Source organism: Dromaius novaehollandiae, chromosome 5, assembly GCF_036370855.1.
Source record: "Dromaius novaehollandiae isolate bDroNov1 chromosome 5, bDroNov1.hap1, whole genome shotgun sequence".
Classification (NCBI taxonomy): Eukaryota; Metazoa; Chordata; class Aves; order Casuariiformes; family Dromaiidae; genus Dromaius; species Dromaius novaehollandiae.
Window position 1 is genome coordinate 62,191,842 of NC_088102.1, and position 23,516 is coordinate 62,215,357.

At 37.3% G+C, this 23,516-nt stretch overlaps 1 protein-coding gene across 7 annotated transcripts in view; it reads left to right on the forward strand.

Annotated features, from left to right (window-relative positions):
• The window catches only part of STK33 (serine/threonine kinase 33), a 77,091-nt gene that overhangs the window by 29,209 nt on the left and 24,366 nt on the right, over window positions 1-23,516 (forward strand). For 5 of the 7 annotated variants that reach the window (XR_010389499.1, XM_064513051.1, XM_064513055.1 and 2 more), the window contains 10 exons: window positions 1,134-1,491; window positions 2,249-2,384; window positions 5,940-6,119; window positions 10,239-10,355; window positions 11,005-11,423; window positions 14,515-14,631; window positions 17,074-17,187; window positions 18,478-18,582; window positions 19,786-19,924; window positions 20,973-21,061. Coding sequence is in view for 6 of the 7 variants with exons in the window: in XM_064513051.1 (XP_064369121.1) it covers window positions 11,205-11,423; window positions 14,515-14,631; window positions 17,074-17,187; window positions 18,478-18,582; window positions 19,786-19,924; window positions 20,973-21,061 (783 nt within the window). In the remaining variant the exon portion in view is untranslated. Of the gene's footprint in view, window positions 1-1,133; window positions 1,492-2,248; window positions 2,385-5,939; window positions 6,120-10,238; window positions 10,356-11,004; window positions 11,473-14,514; window positions 14,632-17,073; window positions 17,188-18,477; window positions 18,583-19,785; window positions 19,925-20,972; window positions 21,062-23,516 lie in introns of all 7 variants that reach the window. The other 2 variants (XM_064513056.1, XM_064513054.1) reach the window with 2 other exon arrangements.

Here is a 23,516-nt window from a genome sequence, read left to right on the forward strand (position 1 = left end):
CATTTCCTTGAGAGAGGCTGTAATGTTTTGATATTGTTGTTTTTCATCTTATGGTCTTAAATGAGGTCTTTCAGTCACATTTCGTCATGCCATGTGGGCACTCAGAGGGGAGAAGTCTGCTGTCTAGCACACCGCCGTTCCCCCTTTGTCTTGCGTCTGTATCTGCACGGATGTCTTCCTGCTGTTGTGGCTCTGCTTTTCATGTCAGGAGTGTGCAATTATCGGGTCAGTCTTCTAAGTCAGGCACCCATGGATGGGTGACATTCACAATATAAGCTTACTGTTTTCTATTAACTAGTCAATGAACAGTCCCTTTGCACCCTGCAATGTTCTTTTTCTATTATTAGCAGTTATGCGTTAGCCAGACAGGGCTTCATTGAATTTAAAGAACCTGGAGTGAGCTGGCATTTGATACTGATTTTTCATTTCCTCATAGTTAATCAAACATTTTGACTAGTTAAACATTTGAATGTTTCTTCTAAGGGTTGTTTAGGCCAGTCTTTTCTTTCTCTTTTTTTCTGCAAGCCTTCTTTCAAAGGTTAGTTTTAACATAGTTTTTTTTTTTCTTTTACCTTAGTGATTCTACACTTAAGACTGCACTGCATTTGAAACGTATTATGTGTACCTCTGTGTTGACCACAGTCTTGGACTCTAGGCTGCTAAGCTTTGTAAGCCTCTAAAGGAAAGGTTGAAAAACTCCAAGCTCAATTAGGAGGAAAAAAAATACTGTTTGAAGCTGCTTTATTTAGCCACAGCTTAAAATAAAAATGTAGTACTTGGACTTTCTGTTTATTCAAAGTATCTACAAGCAACAATGTTTCTTTGGCTTAGGATTCAGTTTGTGCTCATTAGTCTATAGGTTTCAGGAAAATCGTTACTATAACCTATACAAATACCTTCCTATTTGTTCTTTTCCATGACTAGCTTTAATTCAGGTTAGGCAAAGAGGAATTTTGTCTGCTGCCTTTCTTAGGGACAACCCTGATTGAAGTAGTGCGGATGGGAGTTGTGCTGTGCGGTTGAACAGGTCCTAGGTGACAGTTACTTTCTCCGTGTCTGGCATCTCAGATACGTATAAAAGACTGGGTTTAATTCTAGGCAAGTGTTGGAATTAGACCTTCTCTATTTCACAGATGGAAAAGGAGTGGCGTGGTGTTCCGTGTTCCTGGTTGCAGCTCAGCAATGTCCTGCCTAGTGAGAGGCCATCGTAGTGCCCCCACCGCGGGAAGCCGGCGGCTGCGCACTCCCCGGGTGCCACACTGGGCCGAGACTGCGGTGCCTGCTCCTCTCGGGGCTCTCTTCGGATGATGGGGGCGGCTTGACTGGTGTTGACCGTAAAAGGCCATAGGTTTAAAAAACTCCGTTGCAACACACTAAAAAAAATTCCTAGTCTGAAGATGTTTTTAGCCTGTTCTCCATTATGTTTCAAGTTAGCTGGTTTGTGTACCGTTAGGAACTAATCTGTGACACACGACTCACCCAAAGACCCAGGTAAATGCTCGGGTAACTGTCATATGCAGCTTTTTTGTATGTGATTGTGCACATCCTTTACACATACCAAGTTCTTTGTTTTGTAATCCCTCAACCTGTTATTACTATCTTGTTAATGTATGTTTAAATGTTAACATAGTGCAAGAAAATAACACTTACTGGTTCAAAATATTTTACTGCAGGTATCTATTTGTAAGGTCCTATAAGAGTGTGTTTGTTATGAAAGATACCTCTTTACTATGGCAGCTTAGTATTCTGGAGTTCAGAAGTTACAGGGTATGTGCAGCATACTCTGAAAATTCATTCAAACCTTTAATACTAATTATGTTCAGGAGAGACAGATTTAAGATTACTGAGGTTTCTGGATGAAGTACTTCAAGCAGAAATCTATACTCCATTAGGTTTTGTAACATTATGTGACCTTAATTTTCCAGGTATTTTGCCCTTTAAATTGAAGATAGTATTTTAATACTATTTAAGTATTCTGACAAGGTTTGTAATTTGATAGGCCCAAGCTGTGAAACATTTGAACAAAATGGAAGATATTAGACAGGATTTTGTATTTTTTATATATAGCAACATCAAATAATATATTGAAATAGCTAACAAAAGATTTTTTTGGTGTATTTATCAGCAAAGTTATGTGTACATTTACTCAGCCATATTTCCTGTATGAGAGTCTTACTTTGCATTTGATTACTTTAGGCAAAGCTGTTCCCAGTGCTTTGAACTTAGGGATTTGTCTCTTACATTGCAGTCTACCGCAAATGAAATTCTACCTGGACAAGAGCTATGATGCATTATCCCATCTTAGCAGAAAAAGTAGAATTGTAGAGACTTGTTGAGAAAAGATCTGAAGAATTGTTTAAAGAAATTTTACAGAAGAGTGACAGGTAAGAAACTTTTGTGTTCTTATTAATAAAAGCAGTACAGACTTTTAGTAATATTAAATACAATGAAACTGAAATTGCCAGCATTTAATGTTGTGCCTACATCCTTAATATGTTATAACTGGCTATAATAAATTATAGTAAGAGTTTGTGGAAACTTCTAATTTTTTTCTCTAACATTTTTCTCAGGCAGTCAAGTAGCTTTGTGGTATGACATACTCAAAACACATCACTTCCGATAATCTTGAAAAAAGTAAGGGTAGCGTGTATTGAAAGAACGTAGCACTTATGCTAGATGTGCAATTATATGTATTTATATGCATATTTGTACATTTTGTAAGTGCGTATCTTGATGGTTACCCTAAGTGTTATTATTTTTTCTGTCTAAATATCATGTTTTATTCATATACACCAAAAGTATCAATTACTATGCTTTCTGTAACTGTCTACAACACTGATTGATACTGTATACTGTAACAACTTAGACTAGCTTTCGTTATTTAAAGATTTTCATTGTTTTGCTGGTAAAAACAAAATCTTATTCAATGGAATGTCCTTTTTGCAGACTTGTGTGCTGATAAATGCCTAGCAAATTGTATGTATGTTACAATGTCAAACAGAATTGCTTGAGAGGTGTGTGTTAATACTGAAACATTTTTCAGTCACAGCTTCGAGTTAGGTGTTCTAGTTACAGAGTACAAGAAGGAATGTGAAGCGCAACTCAGCAGGCAATAATTAATTCAATTTTACTTGTCTGAACTGTTTGTTTTTTGTTCTTGGCTGCCAAAGAATGAGATTTTTCCATGTATTCCATTCCATCGGACTTATCTGTATCTTTAATATACTGCTCTAATTGTTTCAAATGTGTTGGTAGAGGCTACCAAATTTTGTCTTACTAGCTGCTGCAGTTTTGGTGGAGTCAGAATAAACTTCTTTTGTTGCTAAGACTTTATGTTCTGGTTTTTAAGCATCGCAGGCTGCCTTGGCACTCACTGAGTGTGAACATTCACTCTACCTTCCTGCCAAACTTAGAGGAGGGCAACTGTGAGTGCAGAAGGGCAGCCACAAATCTTGGATCAGGAGCTGTGAAAAATTAAGTCCCTTTTATCTGCACTTCTCGGCTCTGTTTTGCCAAAAACTACCAATTTAGCCTCTGCTTTGCTAAATTTTAATAACTGTTAAGTGCAGATAATCTGAAAAAGATTGTTCCAAATAATAAAGATTGCATCCTCGCTGATTTTTTTTTTTTTAACTAGAAAGCCGTGAAGTTTTGTGTCTAGTCAGAATAATTAGCTGAGCATCTTAGCATGCTGAAATGCAGAGAGCAAGTCTTCAGGAAGATTGCAGAAAGGAAATTGCAGTCGAAATACAAGAAGATTAAAAACATAAATTTACAATGTTGGTGGAGTTGAGGAAGACAAATCTTTAATAAGGGTTGAGTTCACAGGCAAAGATAGAAGTGACGGTGCATACTGAAAGTTTGAATTAATAGCCTGTCTTGTAATCAGCTTACTAAGTGAATATTATGACAACTTCTGGTGTTTAGTTTATGTAATGAATAAATAGTCAATACCCTTAGCTTGGATCATAGAAATCTAACAGGTCTTTGCTGGGTATCTGGAAGTTCCAAGTTCACCCCAGGCCACACCAACTTACGTCACCTCTTAGAAGTTTCCCCAGCCAGAATTTTTATGAACTTGTTAGTCTTTATTTAAACAAACTTCCCCCTGAACCTAGAAGGACAGATGTGGTCTTGCGGCTTATTATCTCCGAGAACTAAATGAAGTAGTTGGCACTGTTTCTGCCATTTGCAGAATCAATTTACAGTGTTACCTCAACTGTATTGGTGGTGTCAACAGCGTTATATTCTCTGGTGGTGTTGCATGAGAAGTACTGTACATCATTTGTAAGCAAAATCAAGCTTGCATGTTCTACACGCTAACTACAGATAAAAAACAATTCTTCTGATAAAATATAGCACAAGAATGTTTCTGTCTAGCATTTTCCAAACAAAGAACAGAACTTAGTTTCAAAATTGAAGAAATGATATGGTGTTGTCCTTTTAATTGAAAGAAAAGATCCTTTGCCTGTGAAAATTAAATCCTCCACAGTTCGCAGTTGCTTTTCAAACTCTGCAACTTGTCAGTGAAATCGTGTAATCTGGTAATAGCATGCCTGAGGCTTATTGCATTTTCTTGGGCAGTGGTATCAGCAGATGATGTGCTCTGTTGATTTTAATCACATTGAGTTTGATCCTGATCCCACTGACTTGGGTGTAAATGCAGAGTATTTTCATTGACTTTCACTGGAATTGCCATAAATATCTCTTAGTGTAAATGGAATCCAAATTTAGTTCTTTGCATTTATGGTTCCACTGTAAGATCTTAAGAAGTCACCAAAGAAAGGAAGGTATGGATGACTTTTTCCATCTCTTCATGACAGCTTACTTATTCAAATAGCATTCCTCTTTGACCACTTGTTAAAATTGTCATGTTTCTGCTTGTGTGTTTGTAGTGAAGACTCAAGGTCGTTGTGCTAAATGCACACAATGGTTGACTTTTCGTTGTCTCATAGTCAGTTTGAGTTTCTTTAAGGTTCCTGCAATTTATCACTAGAATTTCTCATTATTCATAACCTTTAGGAAGCACTCCAGAATATTTTTTGGTAAGTGGCCATAAATAAAAGTAAAAATTAACTATTGAAATGTAGGATCTCATCCTGCAGTTGTTTTTTCCACCTCTGCTATTGTCAATGGATGTTCTGTCTTCATAGCAGGGACTAAGATGTTAGCTTTGTACAGAACGGAAATGTAGCTTGTTCACAGCAGATTGTATAGCACAGGTGTCTTTAGTGGTACACATGTGAATGTTTGCTATTTAGTGAGGACTTTTGCTTAACACTGGAAGCTTGTTCTTCAGACTTGTGAGCCAAACTCTCCACAGAAACCATTTGGTAGGGTTTTTTTTTAATGTGATAAGACCATTAATTTGGTACTGAGCCTGATGTGCTTTTGCTTGTGGTATTATGGCTGTGCTCAAATCCTACTAATAATGCAAATCAATGGGACATCTATGGCTGTTTTTCACTTGTGCTTCTGAAAGTATCCCATTTCAGTATTTTAAGATCTTGAACGAAAGGTACTACCTGATGAAGGTCTGAGGTATTTCTGTTAATAACTACTAACTGTCACAAGTAACTAGTAACTAAGTAGTAACTAGTTTCTGTTACCCCTGTTAATAAATTGGTCTGGTGTAATTTTATGTATCCTCACTGTAATTTAGAAATAATAATAATATAAAAATGTAAAAACCAATAGGACAAAAAAAGAGGAGGAGTATGGAAAAAGTGAGTATGAGGTGTATTTTTATATTGAAAATACCTGATAATTGTAACGTTTTAACATGGTTTATTTGAACCACTGTCATAGATTTGATTAAGGTATAGATTTGGAGAAATATGTAAGTATTTCTAAAGCACTGAACCACTGGCATATTTAGGGCTTGATTGACTTAATGTCTTAAATATTTCATGGTCAGCACTATATCACTGTACTTGTAGGTGCATAACTTGTGGAAGAGAACTTAGGATGTACAGTCTGCTGCTGCAGCGGATGGGAAGACGCGTCTGCCTGAGAAGGGGATTGGTCCCGCAGGAAGGGATGTGCCTTCCCTCCTGTGTGTCCCCAGCGCTCAGACTGCAGCGCGGCACCTCAGCTGTTCCCCGCAAAGCCTGCAGAAGGTCTTTAACTTCCTTTAATGCATAGCCAAATGAGGAGGTGTGTGGCGCGCTTTTTAAACAGGCAGAGCAGAGGAGGTGGTGGAGTCTGTCCTGATGCCAGATAAGCCAGGAGTGCCATGCCATCCTTCCCAGTGAAAGTGCGGGAGGTGCATTTCAGCCCCTCGAGGGAGAGGGGAGGTTTCTGTGCACGTCCCCCCCCGCAGCGGCAGTGTAAGGCACGGCACCCTGCTGCTCTAGCTGGCGAAGGACGAGGGCAGTCCTGCAGAAATGCTTTGGGTGCTCTCTGAGCATCCATATCGGAGCAGTCACCAGGGAAGGGTGCACTGGAAACCTGGTTTGGCTTTAGATGCAAGGCAGCTTTTCAGCTGCTTTTTCCGGGCATGAGTGTGGCAGTGGGGGGCACATGGGAAAGCAGAATTTGGGGCATGTTCAGACTTAAAGTGCCGGCACTGCTAGGTAGTGAAGGTCACGCTGCCTTCTGCCTCATTGGTGTATCTGGCCCCTCGTGACTGCAGAAAAACCCAATTACATTGGTCTAAAAGACGGAGTCCCTGCAAGTGGTTTACCTGAATGATGGCTCTTATCTGTCTTTGCACTGCTAAGTTACTTTTCTTATTTAGAGAAGGGGTGATAATGTATCCTTGCACTGCTGGTCTGTGTGCAGACAAAAAGCGATGCAATTGTTAAAGGTAGACTCTAATGCTTTGTAGGAAAGACCTGCAACCTCTAGGAAAGTCTCCATGTGATTTTTAGGAATTTTCCATGAACTTGCTAGGAATTCACCCTTCCACTTTCTAGCAATTTACCTCCTACGTTCTAGGAAACCTCGCCTTCTGCTTTCTAGGAGTGCTTCCCTGATGCTTTCTAGGAGTGCTTCCCTGATGCTTTCTAGGTGTTTTCCATGTGCTTTCTACGATTTCCCCCTTTACTTTTTAGAAAATTCACTGCTGCTATCTGGGATTTTCTCTCTGTCCTTTCTAGGAATTTACCTTGCACGGTTTAGGAAATTTTCCACGTGTGTTCTAGGTTTTCCCACTCTGCTTTCTAGGAATTCGCTCATTTACTTTTTAGGATTCCCTGTCCCCTTCTGCTTTCTAGGGATTCCCCACCTGTTTTCTGGGGATTTTCTTTGCATTTTCCAGGTATTTTCTCCTTGCTTTCTAGGGATTCCCCCTCTGGTAAGACATTTTCTATGTCTTTTCTAGGAATTTTCCACATATTCTCCAGGAATTCCCCCTCTTCTTTCTAGGAATTTATTGTGTGCTTTTTAAGAATGTGATCCACTCTACTTCTCCATGTGACTGAATATTACAGTCTTTTCATTTAAATTGAAGATGAAAACATATTCTTGTATTAGCAAGCTGTATCCTGAGCTATAACTCAACAATCTTCTTTTAGAAAAGAATTTGTCTACTTTTTAAGGAACTTGCTAATTTAGAGAAGAAGATTACAGGCCATTAAGAAAACTGACTAATTAGTAGCTAATAGTGGAGAAATACTGATGTGTATTCTCTAGAAAACTTACGTTTTGGAACACTTTGGAAAGTGGTGTTTTTAGATTTTTATACTAGTAAATCTGTCCAGTCCTTATGAATGGTTGTGTATAAATTTATTAACTAATAGGATCAACTTTTTTGTTTCAGCATTGAGCCCTTTTGTTTTGAGCCTCAATTTTTTACAAGAGGCTGTGATTAGTTCTATTTTTTCTTTCTAAAGAATCAGATTTTGGGAAAACCTACGTAACATAAAAATATTTTCGCTGCTTTAGTAGAGCAGTTCAGAGTGAGCTATGTGTAGGCAGAGACTGTCACCTTGCTTTTGTATGCACGCTTTGCCAACTACAGTGAGGTCTTGGCCTGGAGTTTGTGTGTTCTAGGTCTTACTCTTTTATAAGTAAAATTGCAGAAGGAGGCTATGGTATTAATTCATAGCTCTTGCAGTGCATGTCTTCTGTTCAAATGATTTTTCATATATTAATATTTTACAACATTAAGTGTGGTAAGTGGCATTATCTGAATTTAACAGATAAAGGAAATTGTAGCAGGAGGCTGATGCAACTTCTCAAATCCCAAAGGAAGTGTTATGTCTGAGAGAAGATTTAATTTTTGACTCAGTTTAGAAGCAGATGTGCCAAAAGTAGAAATAGGGTAATCACTAAGGTTTAAGACCCCGCATTCTGTTTTTTATCAAGTTTGAGTATTGTAGATGCTAAAAATCATAGTGGAATTGGAATAGATGATGATCCAGGTTGTTCGGTTGTGACATATGGGCCAAGTAGCTGCTACCTTTCAGCACCAGAAGGTTGAAAGCTGGAATTCCTGGTGTGTGAGTGTCCTTGATTCCCTGGCTGTTCATGTATCTGCCTTGGCCGGTAACAACTAAGTATATCAATGTGAACTCGCATTCCTCTTGGATCCCTCACCATTGTAACTTTGGTCAAAAGGACCAAAAAATACTTTCAGGTCATGAAGGAAAAATAACTTCAAATTATTTTTGATCACATTGTTAATTTACAGTAGAAAAAGAAAGCAAGCTGCAAGTATGATAGGGAAATGCTTCTAGGTGGCCAGAGGTGTCATACGACAACATTTCCTCTCTTCGCTATTTTCTTGTTTGTGTCACATGCGTGTAATATTGTCCCTATTTATTAAAAACAAGGTAGATATTTATCTGCTCCTCCTGTACAGCTTTTTAGTTATATGAAATGTGCATTTGTCATTGTTATTTAGTTAAAGCAGTTAAGGCAGAGAATTCACTGTTTGAACATATTAGACTTTGGATATTTATTACCCGTACTGTGTGTTCTTGCTGTACAATGCTGTACAGCAATTCTTATTTCTTTTTCTGCCCGTAAAGCTTACTGTCATGCTGTCTGTTCATTCTTTAATTGGTTAATTAAATCTGTTGTTATGGTTCCTAGTTTAAATGATTAATAAAACATTGCAAAATACTCTGTTACGTGTGTGTGCAGACGTTGGCGTAGGGTTTGCCTGGTGTTGTGGCCTGTTCTACTGATTCCGTAAGGTATCACATGACTCTCAGAATATGATTAAAGTGTAAAGAAAAAGAAGTGTCAAGCAGAAGCCAGTTGTAGGATCAATTTGATTTTTACTTTTGGCAATATTTTGATTTAAAGCAGCTGTAGGTGCCTTTTTTTTTTAAGCTATGCTTTTAAAAAAAAAGTTGTACTACTTCTGGCTAGACAGAAGGGTTCACAAAGGTTTTCTGGAAAAGTAATCCCTCCTTTTTTGCCTAGACTTGTTGTTAATATTAAAAGAAGTTTATTGATTGGTCAACAGAAGATTTTACTCTGTTCAGTACCATTTCTTAGGATGCAAAAACTTTGTCCAGAAACAAAACACAAAAGAAATTTAGAATTTTAGCCTTGTTTTATATGTTCAGAATCTATCAAGAGAACAAAAATATTTCTACATATCGTTAAGCTCATCTCTTCTTTGGGCTAGTCATCACATCCCTTTCCTGGTAAGTTTCAGAGGATCAAAGATTGTAACACTTCTATCATATTACAATTAACAAATTCTTAGATGGTAGGAATGAGAGTACTAATATTGTCAGAGACTTAAATATGGAAATAGGGTATTAATCACATTTCATTTAAATTGCAGAATGTAGGATATCTAGTGAGATTAGAAACTCTCTCTCATTATAAAAGCAGTATATCAAAAAAGAACATACTCCTAAGTACTTTTTGCCCACATGTAAGGATTTTATATTATTGTTTTCTAAATAAGCCATCTGTCATTCAAAAAGAAAAGTTTGAGATTTGGGAAGTGAGAGGGTAGGGAGGAATCAAAGACTTAAAGATATACAAATGACATTATCTTTTCTCTGGGGTGCATAAGCAGTAATAGAGTGGAGGATATATTGCAAAATGCATACTGAAAATTTGGTGCTTGCTTTCTGCAGAAACAGAGGCTGTACACTCTCAACTTAAGGCAATCTTATCTATTTTCTTGAAACTTGTATGCTTCTTTTAGCTCATTCGTCTCTGTCAGTCTCTAAAATGCCATCTCCCTTATAGTCTTCAGCGGTTTAAACCCCAAATTGCCTGAGACAAGGGATGCTTCCTTTCATAACTGTTGGCATTTCTCTGGGCAGGGCAGCAGCTCCTCAGCTGCTTCAGCATGAGGAGTAAGAGCTCCGTATTTGATGACCACAAGTGCAAGTGCTCATTTCCCTGTCCTGAAGGAAGTGAAGCAGTGTCAGCAGTTACAGGTAGTTTTCAGCTCCTCACTAGCGTTAACCCTCTGGCATACAAGAATATGCAGAACTCCTCCGTCTTAGTTGGACACCTTCAACTTGATGGTATTCCAAGAATTAAAGGTAGCTTATAGTCCCCTAACTAATCCCCTAATACTTTCAGGTATTACCTCGTCTCAGTCCTCCAGCTTGGAGGAGTTGAGCCCTGGCCTTCCTGCCTGAAAATGTTTAGATAAGCATGCCTTTTTAGTGTTTTTAACCCCCTTTGAGCATTTTGCAGCTCCTTTTTTGAGAAAAGTAGACTTTGAGGAATCATGTCCAAACTAATAGCTCTCCAGTGGAATTACAAGAGTACCCAGAAATACTTGCTTTCAGTATCACCATCTTGGCAGTAGTCTTGAATTATGTTCTCACATGGTACCAGTTAGAAGCAAAAGTTCATTTTTATTTGACGCTCCAAATTGACAGCTTCCCAGGTTTAAGGAACTATTTTGAAATCCTCCAAAAATGTGTTACATCGCATTTACTTTGAAGGAAAAATCTGTTACAGTTTTGTACTGTCAGGTGGAAAAAATAATATTTTTTCCTGTGTCTGAATGCCACCGGTAATCTGTAGATAGACAAGCTGAAGTATAGTGTTTGACCACATTTTTTCTTTTTGTAGATCGGCTGTTCAAACTGGTATGCTGTGTTACCCAAATCTGTTTCCTCATCAGAGCGGCAGACAGTTGTAGTTAGGATTCAAGGCTTTTTCTTCTACCAGCACCGCTTAGGTTTTATTTTGTTTCCTCAAGCACTGGACACATTCCTGCCAATCTCTGGGTTATTATTTAATTTGGACGGAGCATATATAAGACTGAACAGATGGCTGAAAGCAGTCAAGGGAAGACCGTAACATGTTCCTTGTGCTTTGCCTCATTTCAACCAAGCAATGTCATGGGTGTTTGCCCCCATTGCAACCAAAATCCCGTGTGTTCTGGGGGTGTGTTACCAGAGACGTCTGAGCAAGCAGCCAGTGACAGCACAGCCCCCCTGGATGCCTCATTGCCTCCCCTGTTGAAAGAATCAGTTTCTATGGAGGAGGTAAGCAAGTTGGAATGGGACCTGCCATGTTCTCCTGTTTATTTATGAGGTTTGTATTCAAGAGTAGGTATTCCTTCATAATCTACAGTTGTTGATGCTCATTTCTCTGTAAAGTGAGGATGAAAAGTGATTTCCCAAGGAACCCTTTTAAGAAGTATGTAATAGGGATGGCTATGTGAATTCTCTTTCATAGAGGATGTTTTTTTGAACTCTTGCACCTAATGAGAACTTGACCTTATTTTCAGTGGTTATAGAAAGCACTTGTTCCCTAGAAATTCCAGAAGGCACAGAGTGGTAATTACAACAGCTGTGTAGGACACAAATTCTACAGCAGAAATATTAACTGTTTAAAACAGTCTATTCATTAGAAGATGTGTTCAACAAATTAACTTAAAATATCAAACTTTTAAAAACTCTTTCGTTTTAGAGACATAAAGCATTATTGTTTTACCTCAAGGTGATATATGAAATGGCATGAATTAAATAATGTTTTGAGGTGGTGTAATGGTTTCTGGTGATATTCATGTGATGGTATCACATCTTAATTCTTAAGCTGTTATTCATTCAGAAGGTTTGTCTATAAGCCCAAAATGTATTTTTACCACTGTGTCAGCTGATGAAGAAATGTGTACTCTAAAGGGCTCTTTAGTCCTGTAGGAGACCAGTTAGCAATAGCCTAATGTATGTTAGATTATGCTTATAGGCCATAAAGTTATAAATTAGCCTAAGGAAGTAAGTCTGGCTAACCGTACAGGCAAAACTGAAAGTTAAAGAAGTAAGCAAGATTGTTAAATCTACATCAGAAATAATCAGGTGATACCCAGAGGTTAGTCAGTCCCAAATTCAATGAATACATGTGCTATGTTTTCTGAATTTGGATTATTTGTTGACTCAAGCCATAGAGAACTGAACTACGAGGTCATAGGCCTAATACCTTCGTTGAATAATATTTTAAATACAACTAGCCTGGTTGTTAGATATACTGGGAATGCACACCTTCAATTCAAGTTAATGAAATATGTGTGTTCATCACATTTTCAAAACCAAGCTTTTGATTTAAGAGTCAGATTTTGGATGTGGTGGGCAATTTTCTTTTTCCTACCACCCACTATACCCCCTGATGTCTTTCAGACATGATGCTCTTCAGCTATATGATACTGTGTAAATAGTAACACTACACTACAATAAGAGTAGGTGAAAAAACTCAGACACAAGTTGGATTTAAAGTCAATTGTCTTTAATGTCTCTGTAGTCCGTTCTTATTGATGTATGGAGTCTATTTTCGTATCATTCCTGCAGTAGTTAATGCATTGATTGGAGACATGTTCATCTCATATCGTAATCTTCTCTTTAATATTATAGGCTCTAAAATTTTACAGTTGGAGCCTTTAAAAGCTTTTGTTGGAGGAGTTTGTATTATATATACAACTGAAAAGAATAAATTGGAAAAAACACTTAAGCTGAAATTTCAGACTAAAATCCTCCATTTGGGATATTAATGTAAATGGGTCCCCTTTCAGATGGCGTTTCTAAATACATGGATACAAAGTGACTGTTATCCTAAATTAGTAATATCTGAATATATAACCAATTATTTGTTTTTGTGAGTTATATGAAAAATGTGGTTAATAGGAGAATGAAGTAAGAAAAGTCTTAACAAAGAAGTTAGAGACATAGATATTTGTTGCTACTGCAAGGGAAGTATCACATTTTATTGGATAGTCACCCCTGCTCATCCTAGGAATTGAACATGTGGTAGCTTTCTAGTTGGCTGTTTGGCTGCTGGCATCTGGACAGTACCCACTTTTAGATCTGGTAGGAGTTACATGGACATGTGTGGGAGATTCGGTTAAAATAGCACTCTTTTTTGTAGAAAAAAAAAAAAAGCAAAAACCAACTTGTGTTCAGTATTACGTTCATGGAACACCAATTTATTTAGAACAGTTTTTAATATGCAAATCCTCAATTACAGACAAAGTTTGTGACTTCCCGTAGGCATCGCAGAAGCTTTTTTTTGGTTTTATTTATCACTAGCACTTACATACTGTCTGTCTAAACTCACCATCTCTGAATTCCCGGCAGAGTCGTTATCCCAAGTTGACCAGAGAAGTCAGTGGGTATTTGTTTGGCAGTGGATAAGGCAAGCCTTTTTCTGTATTTGATTTCCATCTTCTTCAGATTATTCCATTGCCTACTGCAATTTAAGAGTTTGCTTCTCCCTCCTATTCCCTTCTCAGCCTTTTTAGTACCTCTGCTAAAGGTGAATTGTCATGTTTAGCAAAACACTTGCAACCAATAAAATTTTGGATACTTGAATATATGCTTAACTTTAAGTAAGTTAATAATACAGTTGACACTACTAAGGTGTCTCAGATTTTGTTCATAAATGTTCTGCTTTTTGGAGCATGTAAAAAATACAATTAAAATTTTTGCATTAGTTTTAAATGGGTTTTATTGGTGTTCTCTGTATTCAGCCATTCCAGAAAGTGATGTATAGTTACTGAAAAATGAAATTTCTAGGAATGTAGGTGTCATGATTTCTTTTACATATCTTTTGAAGAAAACTTAACAATGTAGGATAGAACTGACACTATGCTATTAAAATTGAATGTGGACTATTTATAAAATATATTGGCAACACTTTTAACATATTAGTTGAATTAGCTATATAGAAATCTGCTGCTTTGACAAATGTAATTATTAGCCTTAAATAAGTCACTTCATTTCTAATTCATCCTGTGACCAAGTCATTTCATTTGGCCATAACGCAATACATCCAATTTACACTGAGGTAGAATATGGACCACTGAATAGAGGCAGCAAAGCTCTGCTAAAGATAAAAAAAAATTCTTGTTTCTTACAGAATTACGGAATAGGGTTTTTTTTAAATCTTTCACAGCTTTCTATTTGTTTTGGGCTTACATGAAATTAAGCAGTTGATTAAAACCCATGTATTTTACATCTTGTTCCATATTTAGTCTGCACTATTATATGTTGCACACCTTACCATGGATTGGATTTTGATGCATCTGAAACAATGTAAGAATTTTTGAAATAGTGCATTTTAATAGTCCTTCCTTTTTCTGTAAAGATGCCAAAATTGGAGCTAAGAGAACCTTACAGAAAAATATTCACACAAGCAACTTGCAGCCATAGTGCAGAAGTCAGAATTCCTCATACACGAATAAGTGATGGAGCTGCTATTCAGGTATGTTGAATTTCTGACTGTAATAGATACTAATGGACTGTGGGTTTCATAGTTCCTCATTAGCGTGGGCTCCCCCATAGGAATTTTTAGGCTGCCAGAAGTCCTTGGCAAATAGGTGAATACCTGAGACACCCTCAGTCCACCCAGTCCTAAACATTTCTTGGTAGAGAAAGAAGATACATGCAGGGGAATGAGGTGGTAGCCCTGTATCAGCTGGGAGGGTGTTTGGATGGTTTCCATCGAGGTAAATGTCCAGAAAGCAGAGAGGGCTTTCCTGGAAAGCACGGGGAGAAGTCCATGAAAAGCAAAGGAAAGGATTTGTGGAAAGCAGAAAGTCAGTTTCCTGGAAAGCAGAAGTTGGGGCGGGGGGGAGGGGAGGGGAATTTTCTGCAGTGTGGAATATTTTCTGCAAAGCAGAAGGAAGGAATTCCTAGAGAGCAGCAGGGGAAAGTCCCAGAAAGGAAAAGGGGGTTTCCTAAACGCAGGTGCGAAATTCCTGGAAAGCAAAGGGGGGATTCCTAGAAAACACATGAGATGTTTTTTAGAAATGGAAGGGGAGAATGTTTAGAAAGCAGAGGGAAGGCTTCCTAGAAAGTATATAGAAAATTCCAGAAAGTAGAAGTGGGGTTTCCTTGAAAGCACCTGGGAAATACGTAGAAACAGGAAATTCCTGAAAAGCAGAGTTGGGATTTCCTAGAAAGCATATGGACACTCTCTAGAGAGCAGAGGTAATTCCTAGAAACACATGGTTAATTCCTGGAAAGTTATGGGGCGATTTCTTGGAAAGCATAGTGCGAAATCCTAGAAAGCAGATGGGATAATTTCCTAGAAAGCAGAAGGGAGAGTTTCTAGAAAGCACGTAAGAAATTCCTTTAAAGCAGAGGGGTGAAATTTCCTATGAAAGAGGAGGATTTCCTAGAAAGCTAAGGGGGTATTCTTGGAAAGCGCAGGGAGAATTCCTTCAAAGTGCAAGACAGATTTTCTCAAAGCGGGAGGGGAGCCTGGAAAGCAGAGAGGGAATTACTACAAAGCAAGTGGGCTTTTCCTAGAAAACACTAAGAGAAGCCTTAGAAAGCTACAGGGGGATTTCCTAGAAAATATGTTGGAAATTCCTAGAAAGCTGGAGTGTGACTTCCCAGAAAGCAAGTGAGAAATTCCTGGAAAGCAAAGCAGGGATGCCTAGAAAGCATGTGGAAAATTCCCAGAGGGAAAATTTCCTAGAAAGCTGAGGGTTAATTCCTAGAAAGTAGAAGGGTATTCCTGGAAGGTAGCGGGGTGAACTCCTGGGAAGCAACTGTGATGTTTGTGGAGAGCCATGGGAGAGTTCCTAGGAAGCACATGGGAAACTCTCAGGAAGCAGAGGAGGATTTCCCCGAGAGGCTGCGGGCATTTCCTAGAAAGTAAAGGGAGGTATTTGTGGGTAGCACACGACAGGGCTGCCCAGGCAGTCGCAGGCTGATTGCCGTGGAGGTCTAAGCAATCGTGACAGAGTTGATGAGGTTATGACAGAAGAAGTAATCACAGCAGGACTGTTGTAATCGTGACAGAAGTGGTATAATCACAGCAGGGCTGATGGTACCGCAGCAGGGATGCTGTGGTCACGGTGGGGCCAAGGGAGCACAACACAGGTGTTGTAATCACAACGGGTCAAGGTAGTCGCGACAGGGGCGTTGTTGTTGTGACGGGGAGGTGGTTGCAACAGGGGCACCGTAACTTTGACAGGGAGAGTCACTGTGGACAGGGTGATGTAATTGGATGCGATGAGGTCATCCTGATGGGTGAGGTAGTTGTGGTGGGGCAGGTAATGGAGTAAGGGGTTCCAGGTAACCCTGACAGGGATCTAGGACCAGTGGCAGGGCCTTGCAGCAATTCCGGTCGGCACTGAGCTGTGGTCGACATGCTGTGTGCGCAGGCGTTCGCTGAGCACAGATAAGCAGACTTGTGAACTCCAATCTTACCACAAATTAGGACTGACAAGTTTTTTGTTTCAGAAGTCATGTTTAGGCTCTTGTTGCTGTCCTAAATCTAAACTGTCACCATCTGTGCTAGCAATTTCTTGGTATGCTGGCCATGTTGTTCTTAATATTTCAAAATTGCCCCTTGCATGTTATTTCTTTGGGACTGTGGTTACACACAGTATAACAGCACAGTTACAGTTCATGGTGCTTTGGAAAGTCAGATAGAAAACTCATACTAAACTTTACCAGTTGCTGGTCTTAGATCTTACAACAAGAATGCATGAAGGCTGGAAGAAATATTCAGTATAAAAACCTGTCAGTATTTTCACTGAACGATCGGACTGCCTCTCTCCTACTACAGACTTCTTTTAAACATTGAATTGGAAAGTCTAGTTGTATAAGCTATAAGTTCTTGGCTAATAAATTTAATTTATTAAAACTTTTTTAAAGCTGCACTTTTTTTATCTTTCTCTTGTTTCTTTAGGAAATCTATTCCTTTGGAAGGAAACTAGGACAAGGCAGCTTTGGGGTGGTAATTGAAGTGAAACACAAAGACACTGGCAAAAAATGGGCCATTAAAAAAGTGAACAGAAAAAAGGTAAATAGCATGTAGATGGGTGATTTATTTTAAAATCTTCCTTAGCTTTCTTTTTTTTCCAATCTCTGAGCACCATGATGTCATATTAGATCCAGAATTTCTCTTTTGACCTATGTAGATATGTATTCTCATTTTTCAGGTACTACTCTAACTGTGTGTTCCACATCGTCCCTGTAGCAGAAACTAGAAGCAGTATCAGTTTTTAAGATACTCAAAGTATTTAGTCTAACCAAGTAAGTTAGGGTTCTTATGTCTTCATGAAAAAAATAATTGAAAAGAAGTTTGCAAGTTAGATTCTAAACTAACCAAGTATGATTGAAGAATAAATTCAATTGACAGGTTTCTATTTTGTAAGTTTCTCTTTTAATTTTTAGAAAACAAGGGATAAATCAGGAATATGAAGGTTTATAGTCAGAAGTCAGTATGAACACAGGGGTATAACTTTACGCTTAATATTTCAAGCATGCATGATGAATCCTGAAACTGGCTCTTTATGAAGTGAACAATTCAGATACATTATTTTGCTACTCTTGATATTTTAAAATTTGCAAACTGTTAAATTGGCAATAATAATTTCTTTTAAATTTTGGGTTCTTAAACAAGTTAGAAAAATACTGTACTTCAGTCCCTGTCATCACATGACAGCCATGGTAATATTGGACCCAATTGTGTTTAAACGGGATACTGTCATGAAGGGTAGATTAAATTCTTTCATCTCATTGATACCAAACCAAATCCATCATGTTCTTGAAGGGTACAGGAATGCTTGGTGCTCTGTAAAATAATTTTCCTGCTCATTTGTATTGTTTATATATTCATGAGATTATGGATTATGGAATATCAGCTCCACTGAGCTAGCCAGCTTTCAGTATGAATAATTACATTTTGTTTAACTCTCTTGCCCCATCAACTTTATTTTTTGTTGATTTTTAAATGCACATTAAATATCACCTATTCTTTAAGTAAAGTCATTCTCATTTTTGTTTCGTAGGCACATGGTGTATTTGGATAGTGTGAAAATGCTTGTGGTTGTATGCATAGATACTCTTTCAGCCTAAAGGCTTTCAAGACATTTCGCAGAATTGCATATTTGAAACTGTAAGATGTTAGAGGCCAAATTTACTGGATTAATGGAAGCAATCCTGAAATACAGTAGGAATTACTTTGTAGTGATGTTTTGAAATGTAATTTTTAAAAATATATCCTATCACTTTTTTTTAAAAGAAATTGCTGTTGTTTGAAAATGAATATTAAGATGTCTGTAAAATGTATTTCCCATAAATAACTAAGGCTGGAAGCTCTGCTATGAAATTACTTGAACGAGAGGTGAGCATCTTAAAGAGAGTGAACCATGACCATATAATACACTTAGAAGAGGTGTTTGAGACCCCAAAGGTAAGATTTCATTAATTGCAACACCTAGTATTAGTACCAGTGTTGGGAGAGTGAAAAACAAACAAACAAATGATCTCTGTTCCAAAGTAACTCCTCATCACACATCGTATTTAACAATATTGTCATACGGGACAAATCTTACAACTCTTGACCAAAAGATAGTGGAAATGTTTATATTTTATTTTCCTTTAAATTCTTTCTAAGCCCCTGCTGCCAGAAGTTTAAACTGGTAGTTAAACAGAGGACAAAACCAGTTTACATCATGGGAAATACCTGACTAAGCTTGCTTTGTTTGCAAGTGTCTGATAGGCGGAGATAGTTACTATAGTCTAGGCTTTAATTTTTTCCTTCTTTGAGTTCTCAGCTTAGTTTTTTCTTCTGTTCTTTCAGAACCATTTCAACAATAATTAAATACTGTTACATTGAGAGTCTTTTTTTCTTTACTCTGCTTGTTTGTGTTAGCTTGTATAAGGAAGTCACCCTATTGTGTGTCATTAGGGGAAACATCAATCCAGAGGCAGACTTTCCATTTTTTATTTGCCTGTTATTTCAGAAATAATTAGCCAAAGAATGATGAAAATGTTGTTTTTGAGATTAAATTATTGGTATTTTGTCTTTCACTTACCATATCATTGTTTGAAAAGGTTATTGCTGAGTTGAATGGAAAAGATCTCAGGACATTATAATGATTTCATCATATGATAAGTATTGCAGTAGCAAATGTAAACTAGTATTTGTTGTTAGCATGTATTTTATCTTGCAGTATTGAATTGGTCAGAAATCTGAGTAGCATATTGTAGTTTTTATTCCTAGTTGCTGAGAAGTTGTATTTTATCTTTTCAATCATTGGTACTTTCTTAGGCTTTCTGTGGAAGTCATCGATGATGAAATTGAATGGAACGGAAATGGTTTTATGCTAAATCCGTATTTAATCCATATCTTGAAATCTGTAGTATTTTTATATGTTTTTTAAATGTATGTGTTTTGAAACCTTGAGAGTTTGTTGTAGTACTCCAAACGTTGGTAATATTTGGGGCAGAGTAATTGTCTTTTTGCCTTGTATTCATAAAATCCTAAGTGCATTGTGGTTCTGGGTCATCACTGCATCTGGAGCACTGCAGTTGTATGTGTTTTTATTACCTTAAAAGAAATACTAAACTCAGAAATAAGAAAGTCATTACTTTGTCTCTTTATTAACATTAGCGGATGTATCTTGTAATGGAGCTGTGTGAGGATGGAGAACTTAAAAAAATTCTTTATAGTAAAGGACACTTTACAGAAAATGAGACAAGGCACATCATTCAGAGTCTTGCTTCAGCAATAGCATATCTTCATAAAAAAGGTAATTAAGTTCCTCTGTCTCTCCCCTATGTTCATCAGTTTCGAGTGTCCGTACATTCCACAACAGTTACAGATTGCTATTCTTATCTATTACTTATTTCACAGTATAAAGATATTCCAGTAAAGAAGAAGTAAAATATACTACACAAATGCTTTTTAAAAACTTTATTTTTCGTATAATTGTAATAACTACTACCATTTTCTTCTATTTCTCTTTCTGTACCAGCTATTGGATAATAACATGTCTTATTATTTCTTAATGTGTAACTGCTTTGCATTATAAAATTAATTTCTTTTAGTAGTTAAGTATATAGTCTATTGCAGGAGGGAAAAAAAGCAGAAGTGGAGTGCTTTTGAGACTTTTTAGTAGCCTGTCTTGCATTTAGGATTCGGTAAACTTAAGCATTTTCATCCACTGCATGGAAGTGCTACAATTCTGCACAATCATGACAGAATTAACCTGTTCATCTAAAAATTTAGAGTTGGCTTATACTAAAGGATTGTGAATACTTCTGGACTTTTTTCTACAGAAATTATTCATCTTTGTATTCCAGCATAACTTGTAGGAGAATCCTTCATCTACCTTTTTTCCATACAGATAGAGGGTTCCTTGTATATGGAATGGTGCCTTGTTTAGGGCGCTGTCTGTTCACTGTAGCTGTTGAGAGGGCAAAACCACTTAGCGCTTTTGGATATGAAAATGAATTGTAGTTATGAAAATACATGCAAATTTGATAAGCATACAACATAAAACCTACTTTTTGTTAGATGGCAGATGAACGGATATTTAAGACTGAAGCAATGTGAACTTTTCCCATTATTACAGGATTGTGGGGAGGAGTGGATACAAATCTGATCCAGATTTGAAATATCTTTCCCATCACAGCCAGGGAGTCGTACAGATGCTTTTTTTTAGGTTTCCAGTAGTTCAGAGTAAAATACTCTAGACTTGCTCAAAGAAATTGTTCGATCAAAAGAGTTTAAAACATTTCTGTCAGAAAATCTTCACTGCAACTGATAACATTTTGTTTCATATTCTTTCTTGGCAGATATTGTTCACAGAGATCTAAAACTGGAAAACATTTTAGTTAAAAGCAGTGACGTCGATGAAGCAAATGAAATGAAATTAAACATAAAGGTATGACTACAATTGTAGCAGTTCTGCTTCAAGCACTGGTTTTAATCTCCAGGTATTACTGGGAGACCTGACTTTGATACCTATTAGCAGCTTTTGAAATGAGCTACTAAGTGGTGTTATTAGGGGAAAAAATCATTTTGGAAGCTAAATGCTACTGTTAAAAAAGTAAAATCTTTGTAAAATGATAAAAGAATATTTCTAGGTCAATTAAAAAAAAAACTTACAGTAAGCATATCTTATCCATCTAGATCTACATTAGGATAGTTCCAAGCCATTAGTTACAGTAAGTCAGCAGGAACTCTAAGATACAATTAATTTTGAAATTATCCATATTGTCAATGTAATGTAAATCCATTAGTAGTTTAGAAAAAATGTGTATTTAGATTGTGCTGTTGATTTGAATACAAAACATATCACAGGAATTTTTGGATGTTAATAAATACTTACTACCTAAACACAATATGCCATGTGCTTATACCTTGTTTTCACTGAAAGAACTGGTCCTTGATGCTTAATAAATCATGTGATTATTATCTATTACTGACTTTAATAGTTGTGAAAATGTATGCATCTTTTAAAATAACCGTGTCAAACTGAGGTACTGGATTGTGGATGTACTATATTAGGTGTGTGTTGAGAAGTGTTTTAGCCACTGAAGAGTATGGACAACTCACTAATTCATGGTGGAAGAATTCCAGGGTACAGAATCCAGTTTACTATGTATCTTAGAGCCTGTATATTTTTACATAATTTTATATTCATTTTGAGAAACATAACTTTGAATTTCCAGATCTCGTTTGGTTTGGGGCAGTTTGTACCTTTCTTCCTGCAAATGCTAGAGGTAGTGAGGACATTGATACTAATCTTCTGGTTTGTCAACAGACTTTCCATCTTTATACTCAATATGCCACTTCCATCAATTCTTCCATATATGACATGTCAGTACATGGCAAAGGTGCATATTAGCATGGAGTTCAGAGGGAGTTTTGATTGTAAGTATAGACAGACCTTCAGTTTCACCTGCAGGTATCAGGACATTCCTTGCCAAGTTCAGAGATACTGACAATTTCTCTCACAGACTTGGAGATGGAAAGTCTAAAAGTGTAGTGAAGAAACTGGATTCTATATGTAAATATTGCACCTGAATAAGGTGTTACTATCAAGATAAAACACTATCTATCCATAAAAATGCAGCATTTCTTTACACACTTTGAAGTGCTGTCCCACATGAGGGATGAAGTCAAAGCCCAAGGGATAAGTCCTAATTGCTTCCAGTTTTTGCAGGAGAAAAGGTACAGTCTAAGCATTTCTTACAAGGAATGGTGACTCCCAGAAAGGGAACAACCAGGTATCCACTTTTCCATCAGTGAATACGTGGGGTATTATGTCTGTACAGAAGATGCTGTGAATGATTGTTTTTTCTCAGTTTAAATATAAGGGCTCCTCATGGTTTCAGTGCATGGGGAAAGAAAGGGAGGGAGGAAGTGGGGTTAGGTCATGACAGCCAGTTCCGGGACAGCCAGAGTGCCTGCAAGGGGACACAAGAGAAAGCTGCTAAACTTTCCTCCCTTTTTTTTTTTCTGGTAACAAAAAAAAATGGTGCAGTTGTTCTCTGGAATGCAGAAAAACTAAAATTTTGACCAGACCCTCGTTTACCTCATCATGGTGCGTACAGCATGGCTCTAATATTTTAAGTCAGCTTTTCTCAGTCCCAAGGCTTTAATATTGTGTTGCCCCGCATCTTGACAATTGCACGTAAAACAGATTTTTTGTCTGTCACCTTACAGCTAACTTTTAGAGGCAACGATAATTTGGTCCCATTTCATTTCATTTATATCTCGAAAACACTGTGCTTAATGGGATTAGGAGACAGAAAGTAATAGTCTTATTTCTTTATAATGTGTTAACTAATGTGAACTTAAGGAAGTTCTTCTCACTAATAGACACTAGTAAAATGCAGCTACGTTTTAAAAAAATGAAAATAAATGCTTTGTAATTAAAACTTTACCACTGTAAAAATCTTGCCTCTAATTTCCTTGAAAGGTTTTTTTGAGGGTTGGGAGGGAGCAGACACACAAATGTCTGTTCCAGTGAACGCCAGGATGATAGATAGGACAATATAATACGAGTCGCAACAGAGGACAAGAGAAAAAAGTTAGTTTTAGAACACCCAAACTTTCTAAAACATGGGTATATTTTCTCGGTCTTTTTTTTTTTTTATCTGCTCACTCTTACTACTTCCATGTAGAATAAAATTCATTTGGTTCATCTTAAACCAAAGCACAAGTTACTCTCTTTATTTTTTAGTTCAAATTTTATAGCCTTTACCTTTTGGTTGAATGTTGGTGTTGTCTCTGGTGTCTGGTTCAGTATAACAACACAGAAAATTGCCTCCAGCAGGTGGAGTTTTCCTTTTTCATCCTCTTTTCCTTAAAGACCAGCTTGAGAGATGGGG